Source organism: Delphinapterus leucas, chromosome 17 (assembly GCF_059928025.1).
Source record: "Delphinapterus leucas isolate spDelLeu-1000000601 "Yukka" chromosome 17, BTC_Dleu_Yukka2, whole genome shotgun sequence".
In the NCBI taxonomy this organism is placed as follows: Eukaryota; Metazoa; Chordata; class Mammalia; order Artiodactyla; family Monodontidae; genus Delphinapterus; species Delphinapterus leucas.
In genome coordinates this window covers 30,194,875-30,209,699 of record NC_143145.1, presented here as the reverse complement: position 1 = coordinate 30,209,699, position 14,825 = coordinate 30,194,875, and the positions used below count along the sequence as shown (strand labels likewise).

At 39.8% G+C, this 14,825-nt stretch overlaps 1 protein-coding gene across 2 annotated transcripts in view; it reads right to left on the bottom strand.

Annotated features, from left to right (window-relative positions):
* Positions 1 to 11,147, bottom strand: part of EIF3E (eukaryotic translation initiation factor 3 subunit E) — a 50,805-nt gene extending 39,658 nt beyond the window's left edge. The window contains exons 1-3 of one of the 2 annotated variants that reach the window (XM_089898822.1): positions 11,024 to 11,147; positions 4,791 to 4,905; positions 3,063 to 3,180 (exon numbers count right to left, since the gene is read on the bottom strand). In XM_089898822.1, the coding sequence (XP_089754948.1) occupies positions 3,063 to 3,180; positions 4,791 to 4,905; positions 11,024 to 11,113 (323 nt within the window). In that variant the 5' untranslated portion in view covers positions 11,114 to 11,147. The remainder of the gene's footprint in view (positions 1 to 3,062; positions 3,181 to 4,790; positions 4,906 to 11,023) is intronic. The other variant, XM_022584585.2, reaches the window with a different exon arrangement.
* Between the last annotated feature and the right edge of the window lie 3,678 nt (positions 11,148 to 14,825).

Sequence of the window (14,825 nt, the reverse complement as noted above, 5' to 3'; positions counted from 1 at the left end):
TGTCTTTTGGGAGCATAATTTTACTTGAAGGTTTAATGGGGAGGGGATATGTTACCACTAATATTAACATGAACATATCATAATACTAAATAAAAACATGCATGAAATTTTAACATAAAGAGATCTCAAAAAAAACCACTTAACACTTGCTGTAGGTCATAGTGAATAACTTTGTGTTATACGCCTTACACCTCAGGTATATAATCACTGTCCTCTGGCTGATACGATATTTCTGGGAAAGTATGAGAAGTACAAAACTACATATTCAATGAAATTTTAAAATGGGGAATTGGCAGGGAGAGGTTATTACTTTGAAAATGAATAGGTTATAAATTAGATTACAAGTTTTTACCCCATTTCTATCCTTTCATTTATCTCCAATTTATTGCCTATTAAGCTAAAAGGAGTTATCTTTTTCTAATATTTAGTGAACAAATCTATATTCATCTTATTCATACCTTAATCCAATTACTTCCCAGTATTTAAGTGACTAGACTAAACTTAGAATTAAAATCCTAAATTTTCTGTTGTACCCTAACATCTGGATTATTTCAGCTGTCCCTTTGTGGGCACTTACATGTGACTTGAAGGGCTACAATTACTCATGATATTCTAAGTGTATACTAGTATACACAGACACAGAGAGATAGCTATATACAAGCTATATACATATATATGAAAATACATATATATAATAGCTTTGTTAAGATATAGTTATCTCTGTATATATATACATACTATATAACATGGCACATTATAGTAAGGTATAGTAATTGTATAGTATTTGCTGCTTTTCTAAAACATACCTGGTAACACTTTCTCAAATCACAAATGAAAACTTAGAGCCAATCGCTCTAAAAATTTGGTTTGATGACATATCCTAAGAACTCCAGGTGCAACATGGTAAAATCCTAAACAATTCCTCAGGTGAATATATTGATAGAAAAGATTTACCACAATGGCAATATTCAATTTTAGTAGAAGACTATTTTTAAACATTTTTAATGACCCAAAGGGCTTCAATTAGTGAAGCCAGAGTAGGGTAACATGCTTTCTTTGTAAACTAAACAATAAGTCTATTTCTAGCTAAGAGGAAATCAGCAATAAAATATAACCATATCAGCTCTATACTACCCTCCTTGGGCTGAGCATGGAAGGATATGAGACAACGTAGCAAAGTGATAAAGTGAGCTCAGTTTTCCCATACATTGAGCAACCCATGTACTCTAGGTATTGCCCAGGCACAGTTTCTCAACCTCAGGACTAATGACATTTTGAGCTGGGTAATTCTTTTGGGGGAAGTGAGGGTACTGCCTGATGCACTGTAGGATGTACAGCAGCATCCCTGGCCTCTCCTCTTTAGATGCTGGTAGCACCTCTCCAGCTGTGACAACCAAAAATGTCTCCAGACATTCCAAATGTCCCCTGGGAAGGGGGGAGAAGGGGGGAGCTGCTCAGCATAATCAGATTTGGATTAACTGGTAAAGAAGTTCTAAAAAAAATTTAGTTATTAACATTTATAATTAAGGACTTCCTCGTCCCTACACAATAAAGATAAATGAAAAAACAGATAAAGCTATCTCTTAAACTGTGAACTTTTAGACTGGGTTACTAAAGTATGAATTAACATTTGTATTAATCCAGAAAACAGAATTTTTAGAATTCAAATTAAGGAGAGGTTACCTGAAGGCAACAGAAATAAAAGCAAAAATAAACAAATAGGACCTAGTCAAAATTACAAGCTTTTGTACAGCAAAAGAAACCATAAACAAAACGAAAAGGCAACCTACTGACTGGGAGAAAGCATTTGCAAATGATGCAACCAACAAAGGCTTAATTTCCAAAATACACAAACAGCTCATACAGGGAATTCCCTGGCAGTCCAGTGGTTAGGACTCTGCGCTTCCATTGCAAGGGCAAGGGCTCAATTTCCAAAATACACAAACAGCTCATACAGGGAATTCCCTGGCAGTCCAGTGGTTAGGACTCTGCGCTTCCACTGCAAGGGCAAGGGCTCAATCCCTGGTCAGGGAACTAAAATCCCGCATGCTGTGGCAAAAACAAACAAACAAACAAAAACACAACAAACAGCTCGTACAACTCAACAACAAAAAAACAACCCAATCGAAAAATGGGCAGAAGACCTAAATAAACATTTCTCCAAAGAAGGCATACAGATGGCCAACAGGCAAATGAAAAGATGCTCAACATTGCTAATCATTAGAGAAATGCAAATCAAAACTACAGTGAGGTACCACCTCACACCAGTCAGAATGGCCATCATTAAATGTCTACAAACAAATGCTGGAGAGGGTGTGGAGAAAAGGAAACCCTCCTACACTGTTGGTGGGAATGTAAATTGATACAGCCACTGTAGAAAACAATATGGAGGTTCCTTAAAAAACTAAAAATAGAGTTACCATATGATCCAGCAATCCCACTCCTGGGCATATACCTGGATAAAACCATAATTCAAAAAGACACATGAAACCCTATGTTCATAGCAGCACTATTCACAATAGCCGAGACATGGAAACAACCTAAATGCCCAATGACAGATGAATGGATAAAGATGTGGTACATATAAACAATGGAATACTGCTGAGCCATAAAAAAGAAAGAAATAATGCCATTTGCAGCAACATAGACAGACCCAAAGATTATCATACTAAGTGAAGTAAGTCATAAAGAGAAAGACAAATACCATATGATATCACTTATATGTGGAATCTAAAATATGACACAAATGAACTACAAAACAGAAACAGACTCACAGACACAGAGAACAACAGGCTTGAGGCTGCCAAGGGGGAGGGGGTGGTGGAGGGATGGATTGGGAGTTTGGGATTAGCAGATGCAAACGATTATATACAGAATGGATAACCAACAAGGACCTAGTGTATAGCACAAGGAACTATTTTCAATATCCTGTGATAAACCATATGGAAAAGAATACGAAAAATAATATGTATAACTGAATCACTTTGCTGTACAGCAGAAATTAATACCACACTGTAAATCAACTATACTTCAATAAAATAATTTTAAAAAAAAGAGGTTACCTGGTTGACTGCATTTGCCTTGTAGTTTCTGGATCTTCAAACATCTTCACAATAGGTTCAGTTTCTGCCTGAAGCTGTTTCAGTTGTGCAACAACGGTGGTTCTTTTTTCTCTCAAAGCTAATTAAAAATGCAAAGGAGTACTATAATGTTAAACTATATTGCTCACTATGAGGATGTCTCTGGAAATTTTTCAGTCTATCTAAATTGTGCATTTATTTATCCCCAATATATGCATATGCCAGGTGCCACCAATTCAGTAACTTCCTCAGATCCAATTTCTTCTTTCTAGCACTGCAAAGGCACATAAAGGAACAGTGAATCCTCTTCTTACTCTTAGAAGAAACTGAGGAATATACAGATACAGCCTAGGAGAAGGAGCTGTTGAGGAAACAATTATCTAACTCTACATTTCAGAGACTTCATCCTCAGTGTTTTTATATTTGTTTTCATTGAATTCTCTCAGGAGATTACCCCACAGTTTCTGAAAAGGCTCAGAGGGGTTTACGTATTATTACTACAGGTTTTCAACTAGGTTGAATGGAATTTAAATCCAGTCAATAATTTCTCTTTTCACTTTAAATCTAGTTCTGTAATCTCTCAAAACCAATTCTATAGTTTCTTTTTACCACATCATGAAGTCAGAGAAAACTTGCACATAATTTACCCTGTTAGCATGTTTTAAAGTTTCACTAAGAAATAGTTTACTTTTTTACCACAAACTAAAATTTAAAGAGCTACAGTTCTTGCAGGGAACTATAATAGAAGTCAAAATAGTGATTATGTTTTATGTAATAATTTCTACATTGTATATTAGAAAGTACTAATACTAGGAGACTGTTTCTCAAACACAGATGGGATCTGTGATCAAATTTTGAGAAATGTCAATTTAAACAAAGTAAACTGTATTTCTCTACTGAGTTCTTATAATCTTTTAAAATACTATGTGCATAGTGGGTTATTCTGTTTGCTTGTTTTAAGAACATCTATTACTACAGAAAACAAGGATTTCGAAATATACCACAGGAGTTCCCTAATTTGAGTGCTGGTCTTCAGCCAACATTTTCTGGTTAAGTAGATCTGTGGTATGGCACAAGAATTTGCATTTCTAACAAGTTCTCCCAGGTGAGCTGAGGATGCTGGTTCTGGGGACCATGCTTTTGAGAACCCAGATGCTTCAAGACAAAAAAGAAATCTCTAAGGCACACAAGATGCCAACTGAAAAAGTCAAAAAACTGCAAAATTCCCAGATAATTCTAAGGAAGCAATCTGATTAATAAGTACAACTTTGATGCTGCATACTATGAACTGCAGACATTTGATGACCATGTTTTAAAGTAGTTTCACACCTTTTACAGGGTCCCCAACCCCCGGGCTGCAGACCAGTTGGTTAGGAATCCAGCCGCACAGCAGGAGGGAAGCAGCGGGCAAGGGAGCAAAGCTTCATCTGCAGCTCCCCATCGCTCGCACTGCCCCCTGAACCATCCCCTTGCCACCCCCAGACCATGGAAAAACTGTCCTCCACAAAACCGGTCCCTGGTGCCAAAAAGGGTGGGGACCACTGCTTTAGAAGACCTGTAACCTTCATATTACCTTTCATCCAAAGAACTTTTAAATCATTCAAATAATTATTAAGACTTCTGGCTAAAGCACTTTTATAAATCACAAAACTTTTAATACACATGGCCTCAGCTCACAAGTCAAGCTTCAGATGTAATGACAAAACTTACCGTGAGGAATATCATCAGAATAAAGGTTTTTGTATACATCCATAGCAAAGTCTACCATGTTGGTATCACTAAGAAGATCCAATTTCCCTTGTAACAATTCTTTTTCATTATATATCTGCAAGAGAAAATTACTTTCTAATGAATAAATTGAAGTTCCCTCAAGTAAAGTGGTTAATATTAAGATAGTGTACCTGGAAACATATGTCCTGAACTATTTTTTTAATAAATATATACTATTAATTCACCCTCCTACAAGAAAGGCAAGCAATCAGCCTACAGAGACATAAAATATTTTGTTTACCTAGCAACTTTAAAATAAAGGCAATTACATACCACAAAGCCATTCCCACCAACTTCATTTTTTAATGTGTCCCTACAAGTCATCTTTTAGTCTTTCCAGAACAAGGCTGTGAGTAAATAAACCACACCAACTCCACTGATAAGCACATAGTATTGCTGACTCCTCTCCACATTCAGGTAACTAAGAATCAACCCTTAAATGTTTTACCTTCTTAGTCTCTCTCACATCCACATGATGCCTACCCATTTCTCGTTGAGGTGGCCTGTCCTTTTGCCCCCACATACTTTTCCACTAAATAGTTAAAATCCTTTATAATGCTTCCCATCCACACCCCTGAAACAAATTGGCACCCATTCTTTCAGTCATCCTTGTCATATCAGGTTTTAGCTTCTGCAAAGAGTTCAAGAAACATAATTTAACCCACAGTTCAGGAACCAAATAGATACATAAGCAAACTCACATAAACATGAAGTGTACTGAGCAATATGTTAAGGATTCTACACAATAGCATTCAAGGAGAGAGACAGTAACATAATTTAAAACAATTTTTAATCAAATAGTCAAGATAAGGTTTCAGCAAAAGAAAAGATTTTTGTACTAAATCTAATTTTGTCAAGCAAAGAAAAATGAAGGAAGATTATACAACATTTTACTACCCATGAAAAGAAAAGATAAAGGTGGTCAAACGGTATAGCCATGAGATCAAACCTGAACCTTCCAAACTACATAAAGAACTCCTACAAAACAGTAAGAAAAAATAGACAATCCAATTGAACATGGCTAAAAGATTTTAATAGGCACTCCACAAGAGCACAACCAAATGGCCAACAAACACCAGAAAAAGCCCTCAACCGCATCAGTCATAAAGGAAATGTAAATTAAAATCACACTAAAAAAACTGGACAATACCAGTGTTGGTATAGTTGCAGAGTAACTGAACACTTTCTCTGCTGGCAGAACTACAACCACTTTGGAAAACTGTTTTTATCTTCTAAAGCTAAAATATTCTTTAACCCAGCAATTCTACTCCTAAGTACCCAAGAGAAATGGGTACGTATACTCAAAGGACATTACCAAGAATGTTCCCAGCAGAACTATTTGTAACAGCCAAGTCCTATCAACGTTAGACTGGATAAATAAATAGCAGTTATTTAGGATGTTTGCAACGTTTTATTTATTGGTCTGGATGGTGGTCACACATAAGTGTTTTTCCTTTGGGGAAAAAAAGCATTTATATTTGCTCACTTTTCTTTTTTTTTTGCGGTACGCGGGCCTCTCACTGCCGTGGCCTCTCCTGTTGCGGAGCACAGGCTCTGGAGGCGCAGGCTCAGCGGCCATGGGTCACGGGTCCAGCCGCTCCACGGCATGTGGGATCCTTCCGGACCGGGGCACGAACCCGTGTCCCCTGCATCGACAGGCGGACTCTCAACCACTGCGCCACCAGGGAAGCCCAGCTCACTTTTCTGTTCACGTATTATACTTGATAAAAAGTTTACTTTAAAAAAAAAAAAAGAAATTTTCTTTCAGTTTGCCCCATAGAAACCCTAATCTTAGGTGAAAACATCCTCTTCCTGGCATGCCACCTCTCCTCACCACTTCATCAATAGCTTTTAATTTGTAATGTTTCTCCCAACTGCAGATCCAAAGCATTTCTCCTCTGCCATCAGACCTCACTGGGCTCTTCTTAAATCTATATCTACTTATATCATCCTCTCTAAATTTTATCTCATAGGCACATTTATTCTGTAAAGAAGAGACAGTAAGATTTTGTGAGCCAAAAAGCAAAAATCAAGGATACTATATATAAGTACCATAAGAGAGAAAAGCTTCAATTTTCTTTTTGAAATAAAAAATACAATTTGTTATAAAATTTTCTGTAATACAGTTCTACTAATGAGAAGAATGGAATTCTTTTTGGGCAGGAAACGTTTCACTTAACCTGTGTACAGTTATTGTTCTATAATTGAGAAAGGTTGCAAATCTTCACCTGTTAAAAATTTTTTTAGCTGAGACTATACAAAACAGGCAGAGAGGGTTGTATTTGGCTCACAGGTTATAGTCTGCCAACACAGTCTATCAACCCCTTGAAAACAACTCCTACTTTTTAATAGATTGAAAATCTTCTTTTGACATCTCCTGCTATCATCCTCCACAAATCCAACATCCACACTGATGATTCTTTAAAACCTCAAGCCTTAAAATTCCTTTATCCCGCAAATCATAACAACTTTCATCAGCTCATCTCTAAGACTTTTAACTTACATTCATCACCTCTTCCACTATTACCTCAAAAATGGTTCATCACCCTCAACATACCCTCTGTTCTTTCTAATTTTTACATCACCCTATTTGGTTGTCACTTTCTACATTAGTTTGGATATTGTTTTTGGCTATTTCAAAGCCCTTCTCTTTAGCGGTTAACATTTATTCCATTCATTTTCTCCAACCAAATACAATCAATGTCTATCTCTAGCACTGGAAAAAAGTTACCTCTTTTCTATGTTATGGCTAAGGTCACCTATAAAATGTTTCAGAACTAGGCAATAATGTTATTCAATCACATCTGTGCTTTTCTCTAATCAGCAATCCTTTTCATCAATCTCTAGATGGCATTTATTTATCACCAGCCTACCTCCACATATTTCTATACTACTCAAATAAACTACCGTTTCTCTCACTCCAAGAATGACCACTTATAAATGTGTGATTTCCAATCTCAGTTGGGCCCTCCAAACTTACCAATCCTTGCATTTGTCTTTGGTCAGTTTCCTCAGTCACCATTTCCAGTCTTTATTTCCCTCCTCAAAACCCCAACTGAGGACTTCCCTGGTGGCACAGTGGTTGAGAATCCGCCTGCCAATGCGGGGGACACGGGTTCGATCCCTGGTCCGGGATGATCGCACATGCCGTGGAGCAGCTGGGCTTGTGCACCACAACTACTGAGCCTGCGCTCCAGAGCCCACGGGCCGCAACTACTGAGCCTGCGTGCTGCAAACTACTGAAGCCCGCGCACTTAGAGCCTGTGCTCCGCAACAAGAGAAATCACCGCAATGAGAAGCCAACGCACGGCAAAGAAGAGCAGCCCTTGCTCACCGCAACTAGAGAAAAAGCCTGCACACAGCATCGAAGACCCAATGCAGCCAAAAACAAACAAAACAAAACTTAAAAAAGCAAAAAAACAAAGCCAATTGAATGCCTCACTTCCCTCTCATATAGGATGGCCTAGCCTCCTAATAGAAAACACTTAGGAGTACCTACTCTGTCCCAGAAGGCTAAATACTTTATATGTACTATTTCATGTAATTTTTCTAACAACCCTATGAGGCTGGTGGTAGTACCAACATTTTATGCATGAGAAAAGGCTTAGTTAAGATGGGGAAGAGGGGCTTCCCCGGTGGCGCAGTGGTTGAGAGTCCACCTGCCGATGCAGGGGACATGGGTTTGTGCCCCAGTCCGGGAAGATCCCACATGCCGCGGAGTGGCTGGGCCCGTGAGCCATGGCCGCTGGGCCTGCGCATCCGGAACCTGGGCTCCACAACGGGAGAGGCCACAACAGTGAGAGGCCCGCGTACCGCGCCAAAAAAAAAAGATGGGAAAGAAACTGTTCTCAAGTGCACAAAGGTATTAAGTGACAGAACCAGGATCCTAATCCAGGTCCCAATTCAGTACCCAGGCTGCTAAACACTATCTGGCCTTCCACTTCACTTGAGAATAAAGAACACTAAGGTTCAAATATATATTCACTCATTTATTAAATAATCATGAGAAGCCCTTATGCCAGACTCTATCTGCTGAGAACACAGCAAGGAAATAAAACAAAGCTCCTGCTCCAATGGAGTTTATATTTTCCAACATATTGATACTATAAATGTATTCAATTGATACCCTCATGTGTCATGATCATTGACTATCCTAACCATCTAGCCTTCAAAACTCAGCTTCAAGCCTCTCTTCCTCAGAATCCTTTCTGTACCTCTTCAATTTTGATAGCACTCTGCCACTACTTCTGACATTTATTACTCTTAGCCTTATAATTAGACCTCTATCTCCACGAAAGGATGAGTTTTTTAGTGATGAGATGTCTGGATTTTATCTTGGATTTCTCACAATTCCATGGTAGTCCTATACTTAGTAACTGATAAATAAATACTCCAGCATCTGTCTTCCCCTTGGTGTATCACAGCCATCTTACCAACATTCTCTCCAAGGAAACAGGTTTTGAGCAGTTATTTTCCACTGATTCTCAGCTGCCGTTCACAGTTTTGGTCTTGCCCTATGAAAAACTAATTTACACTTATGTATTCCTCCCTTTCATCTGTCTGCATTGAAAAACAAAAGTGTAAAGACACATTACAAAAATATGAAGTTTGGCTAGTTCAGAAGCATAGAGGATATTTTTCTATTCCTTGATCTTTGGTAAATTATCCTAAATTATCCAAAAAAGAAACAGAAGGCAGACTGGGCTGTTTTATGCAAGTTCTACAATACAGGTTAAGTACATCCTATAAAAGAAAAATCAAGACAAAAGCATTTCAAGATAAAGCTTTATATGGCAAGGCATTCTTGAATATTTATTGAAAATAAACTTTGCTGTTCCCTAATATCATTAACTTCAGAGTTGTGTGTAGGTGTTTAGAAAAGGTTCATATGAATTTGAGGGTTATACCTATCCAATGAACCATGGGAAAATTTGAAAACTTATCAGAAAAATTTAATGTTTATTTGTAGGGCTTTTTTGTTTTATTGCTGTTGGAACACACAAAATCTACTCCCCAAATCTAGAGTGCCCTAAGTAGACCTGCGGTTTAATCTGCTTCTAGAAATTGAACGCATTTTTCTGACCAATATTCTAATTCCTTCATCACAGTAATATTACTTTATTGTAACTATTAAAATATATCAATTTCCCAATAAACTACGGTATAACTAAGCCTAATATCTCCAAACTTTTAGGGCTGAGATATTTTTAAATGAGGTACTAGGACCAAATACTTTTTCAAGATATCCGGAATAGCTCAATGAACATTAACAACCAATTAAAATCACTCGAAGTCTGTACATCTATACACTGAAAAACAACTCTTAAGATAAAATTACTGTCGGATTATTTTTTGGGTTCCCCTCCCCACTAGACAAAATATGCTACGCTTGGGCCTCCCTGGTGGCGCAGTGGTTGAGAGTCCGCCTGCCGATGCAGGGGACACGGGTTCGTGCCCCGGTCCGGGAGAATTCCACATGCCACGGAGCGGCTGGGCCCGTGAGCCATGGCTGCTGAGCCTGCGCGTCCGGGGCCTGTGCTCCGCAACGCAAGAGGCCACAGCAGTGAGAGGCCCGCGTACCGCAAAAAAAAAAAAAAAAAAAAAAGCTACGCTTCTAGGAAGTGGCTATTTACCGAAACACCAGCTAAACTCCTCGCAAAGAACTCACAACTTTACGGAAACCAAAGGGCTAGATATTTAAGTGTAAGAAAATCATTCCAAACGATCCGGCAAGCAAAAACACAAAGCCAAGGTCACCCCTCCTACTGTGCCCAAAAGAAAAATTTAAATCTCTAACAGTCCAATTTGCTTCTCGAAGCCAGCTTTATGTTAAGCTCAAGCATTAATACAGGGAAGCCAGCCAATCGTCAACTTCCAAGAGGAACGATGCGGAAGTCCCAGCGGCACTGGCACCTCAAGAAGTGAAGCAGAGACCCCTCCCTTTCTCCCCTGAGTTTCATATTGTCACCTCACCCTTACTCACGGCCGAATTCCGCGGTGCTAATCAACAGGGACGACGCTTAACTACCAGCAGATCCTTATTGCCCGACTCGAGACCAAACTCATGGCCGCCTCACACGTGGGTAAGGCCTAAGGCTACCGCCACCGCCTTTCGGCCTTGCCCCGCATCTCACGCGCTCCCACGCCTTCCTCCCGCTCAAAAACCCACTCACCTCCTTTACGGAGAGAAACTCAAGCAACGGAAAGACTAGATGCCGATCCAAAAAGTGCGCGATGCGAGTAGTCAAGTCGTACTCCGCCATCTTGCCAAGGAAAAGAGAAGTGTGCACTCGCTAAAACTTTATTGATAGCGCCGACAAACGAACGGACAAGACCCTTACTGCGCATGTGCAGTGGTTAAACCAGCCAAAGGAAAGGGGCGGGGTTCAGCCGCGAGCGCTCAGGGAACAATGGCGCATGCGCGAGGTCCTCCCTCCCTTCCTCCTTCCCGGCAACTCTGGGACGGGGTGGATGGGCGGGCAAAATTCCTTTTGTTTGCAAGTTTGTTGGTGTCCCGCAATCCGTTCCGTTAACAAATACTGAAAACTCAGAATTGATTGCTGAGGCAATGTCATTTGTATTGGAGATGCGGCAAAGGACAAGATAATGAGGCCCCTGCTCTCCAGAAAATTAAGTACAAGGAGGAATAGCTGAGCTTTTATTTGGTGTATAGTAATCGTTTTGTAAGCATTTGTTAAATTAAGATGGGATGGTCTTCTAGAGAAAAAACAAGTGAAATAATTTCAGATTATAGTAAAAGCCATAACTTGGTGTCGGGGGGGCAGGGAGGTGAGGGACGCGGTGCCAGTTTGGGGCTTTTCAGTTAGGGTGTTTAGATAAAACTCAGGGTTACAATTTAGTCGAGGTTGTGGTAAGAGAAGCAGGTGACCAAAATTAGAGCCTGGGTGGAAACATGCCTGGTGGAAGCACAGCAAAGACAAAGTCCATGAGACAGGAAAGGGCTTGGTGTCCTTCAAAAACTGAGTATCCTACCAGACTGGAGAGTGAGGTTACAGACATGGAGAAGGGCCAGGTCTCCATTAAGGTAGGGAATGTGAGTATTTTATTCTAAGTACTCTTGTCTCCTTGTCGTCTTTCAGACCTCTGCATTTTGGAGTGCCTTTGGAGTGTCTTGGACCTTTTCACTCTCTAGGCCAATGCCCTAAGTGATGTCATTCAACCTAAGGGCTTTAAATGCAATCCACACATTGACAACTCCCAAATTACAGCCCCAGAACAAACTATTAGTTAACAGCTAATAGTCCATATATTAGTTAACAGCTAATACTCCATATATCCAACATCTCAACATTAACGTGTCCAAAAGCAAATTCCCCATGTAGCTCGTCAAAACCTGCTCCTTCTACACTCTTCTCCACCTCAGTGAATGCCCACTCCATCTGTCCAGTTGTTCAGACCCAAAACCTTCGAGTCGTCCTTGACTTTTCTCTTTCTCTTATACTCTACATTGACTTCACCAACAAATCCTCTGGTTCTACCTTTAAAGCATGTCCTGATCAATCAGTTCACACCACCTACAAAGTTAATCCCTACTCCAAAACACCATTATCACTTGCTTTGGTTTTTGAAATAGTCTCTTCACAAATCACCTTGCTTCCCCTCTTTTCCTCCTGTGGTTTATTCTCCATATATAAGCCAGAGTGACTTTTAAAAGTCAGATTATGCTCAAAACCCTCCAGGCCTTGTAATCTCACTCAGAGAAAAACATATGTCTCAAAGTAGCCTAAAAAGCCCTGCACCATCTGGACCCGTTACCTCTCTTACCTCATCTTCTCTCTCTCCTCCTCTTGCTCATTCTACCACAGCCCTAAGGAACCACTCTGTAGATTTTCCCATTCAGGACTTTCAAATGAATGGAATAACATGATATATGGCCTTTGGGGTCTGACTTTTTTCACTTTACTTAATGTTTTCAAGGTTCATCCAAGTTGTAGCATGTATCAGTACTTCATTCCTTTTTAGGTCTGATTAATATTCCATTATATGGATATACCACATATTATTTACCCATCCATCCACTGATGGACATTTGGTTTTTTTCTACTTTTTGGCTACTATGAATAATGCTGCTATAAACATTCGTGTACACATGTTTATGTGGACATATGTTTTCAGTTCTCTTACATATATATTCAGAGGTGGAATTGCTGTGTTATACGGTAACTCTACGTTTAATTATTTGAGGAACCATCAGAGTATACTGTAAGTTTGTACGATGTTACCACTAGAAGAAACTGAGTAAAGGGTACACGGGATCTTCATGTATTATTTCTTACAGCTGCATGTGAATCCACAATCAGAATAAAAGTCTAATTTAAAAAAAAAGTGACTCCTAGACTTTGGGCTTAAAAAACTGGATACCTACTGGTGACAGTAAAAGGTGGGTGGGGGAATGGCAAAGGAATATGTATGAGTGCTAAAATCAGGAATTCTGTTTCAGACAGAATAACATTCCTATTAGCTACCCAAGTGATGCTGTCTAGTATGCAAATGGAGATACTGGGCTTCCCTGGTGGCACAGTGGTTGAGAGTCCGCCTGCTGATGCAGGGGACACGGGTTCGTGCCCCGGTCCGGGAAGATCCCACATGCCACGGAGCGGCTAGGCCCGTGAGCCATGGCCGCTGAGCCTGCGCGTCCGGAGCCTGTGCTCCGCAACGGGAGAGGCCACAACAGTGAAAGGCCCGCGTACCGCCAAAAAAAAAAAAAAAATGGAGATACTATTCTGGATCAGTTGATATAGTTGTTAATCACTTACCATCCGTGTAACCTTGTACTAGCTGTTTTCAAGGATTTGGGAGTATGATATGATCTCTGCCATAGTGTCATTACAGTATTGTTGGGAAAGCAAGGCTGAATTTCCATGAAGCAAAGAATAAGTGGTGGTATAGGCTGCTGTATTGTAGGGAATAGTCTTTGTAGCCTCTAAGAGGTGATAGCTGTAATATGAAGTTTTCTGTAAGCCCAGAGACCAAAGCTGTAATAGAATATAGACAGGAAAAGAGGAAGTTAAAGAGAGAAAAAGCAGGAACTGAGGCTTCCAGCAAAAGTGAGCTGCAGCAGAGGAAGGAAGGAAGCAGGTAGAAGTACGGAAACTTGCCAAAAAGGAACAGAGAGCATCTTTGAGAAGCAGTGAGAAATAAGATGCAATTCAATTTGATTAACATTTTGAACTTTTAATATGCCAGGTACTAAGCTAGGTGTTAATGGGACTATATAATCCGTAAGAGCTAGTCTCTGGCCCAGGAGCTTTCAATCTAATAGGTAGCAATTATTTGTTCATTCATTCAATATAAATTGAACACCTGCAATATGCTAAGCACTGGTCTAGGTCCTGGGAATACAGCAGTAAAGAAAACAAATTGCCTTCTCTAAAGAAGCTTATATTCAAGTTGGGGGAGACAGATAAAAACATATTAACAAATACATAATTTGTCCAGTGGTGATAAGTGCTATGAAGAACAATAGGCAGGGTGAGAATGATGGGAAGAAGTTGCTAATTTATATAAAGTGGTCAGAGAAGGCGTCTCTAATAAAGTAGAATTTGAAAAGAGATATGAAGGAAGTGAGGGTGCCTGTGGCTGCCTAGAGGAGAAAAAGCCAGGTGAAGGAACATTAAGTATCAATGTATGGAACCGATTGAGCAAGGGGAAGTGTGGCAGAAGACGAGTTCAGAGAGGGAGTGGTGGGACAGATGACATAATGCTTTGTAGGCCACAGTAAAGACTTTGGGTTGCATTCTGAAGGAGGTGGGCAGGTACTGGAGGGTTTTGAGCAGAGAAGGCATATAATCAGTGTTTATGCTTTTAAAAAAGGCCACTTTGAGGGTTTGGAAGGGGGTGGGGGAAGAAGCTCATTCACAGAGAGACCAGTTAAGGGACTATTGAAATAACTCAAGCAAGAGATGATGGTGGCTTAGATCAGCATTGGTGGCTTAGGTAGCATTGAAAGAGTTA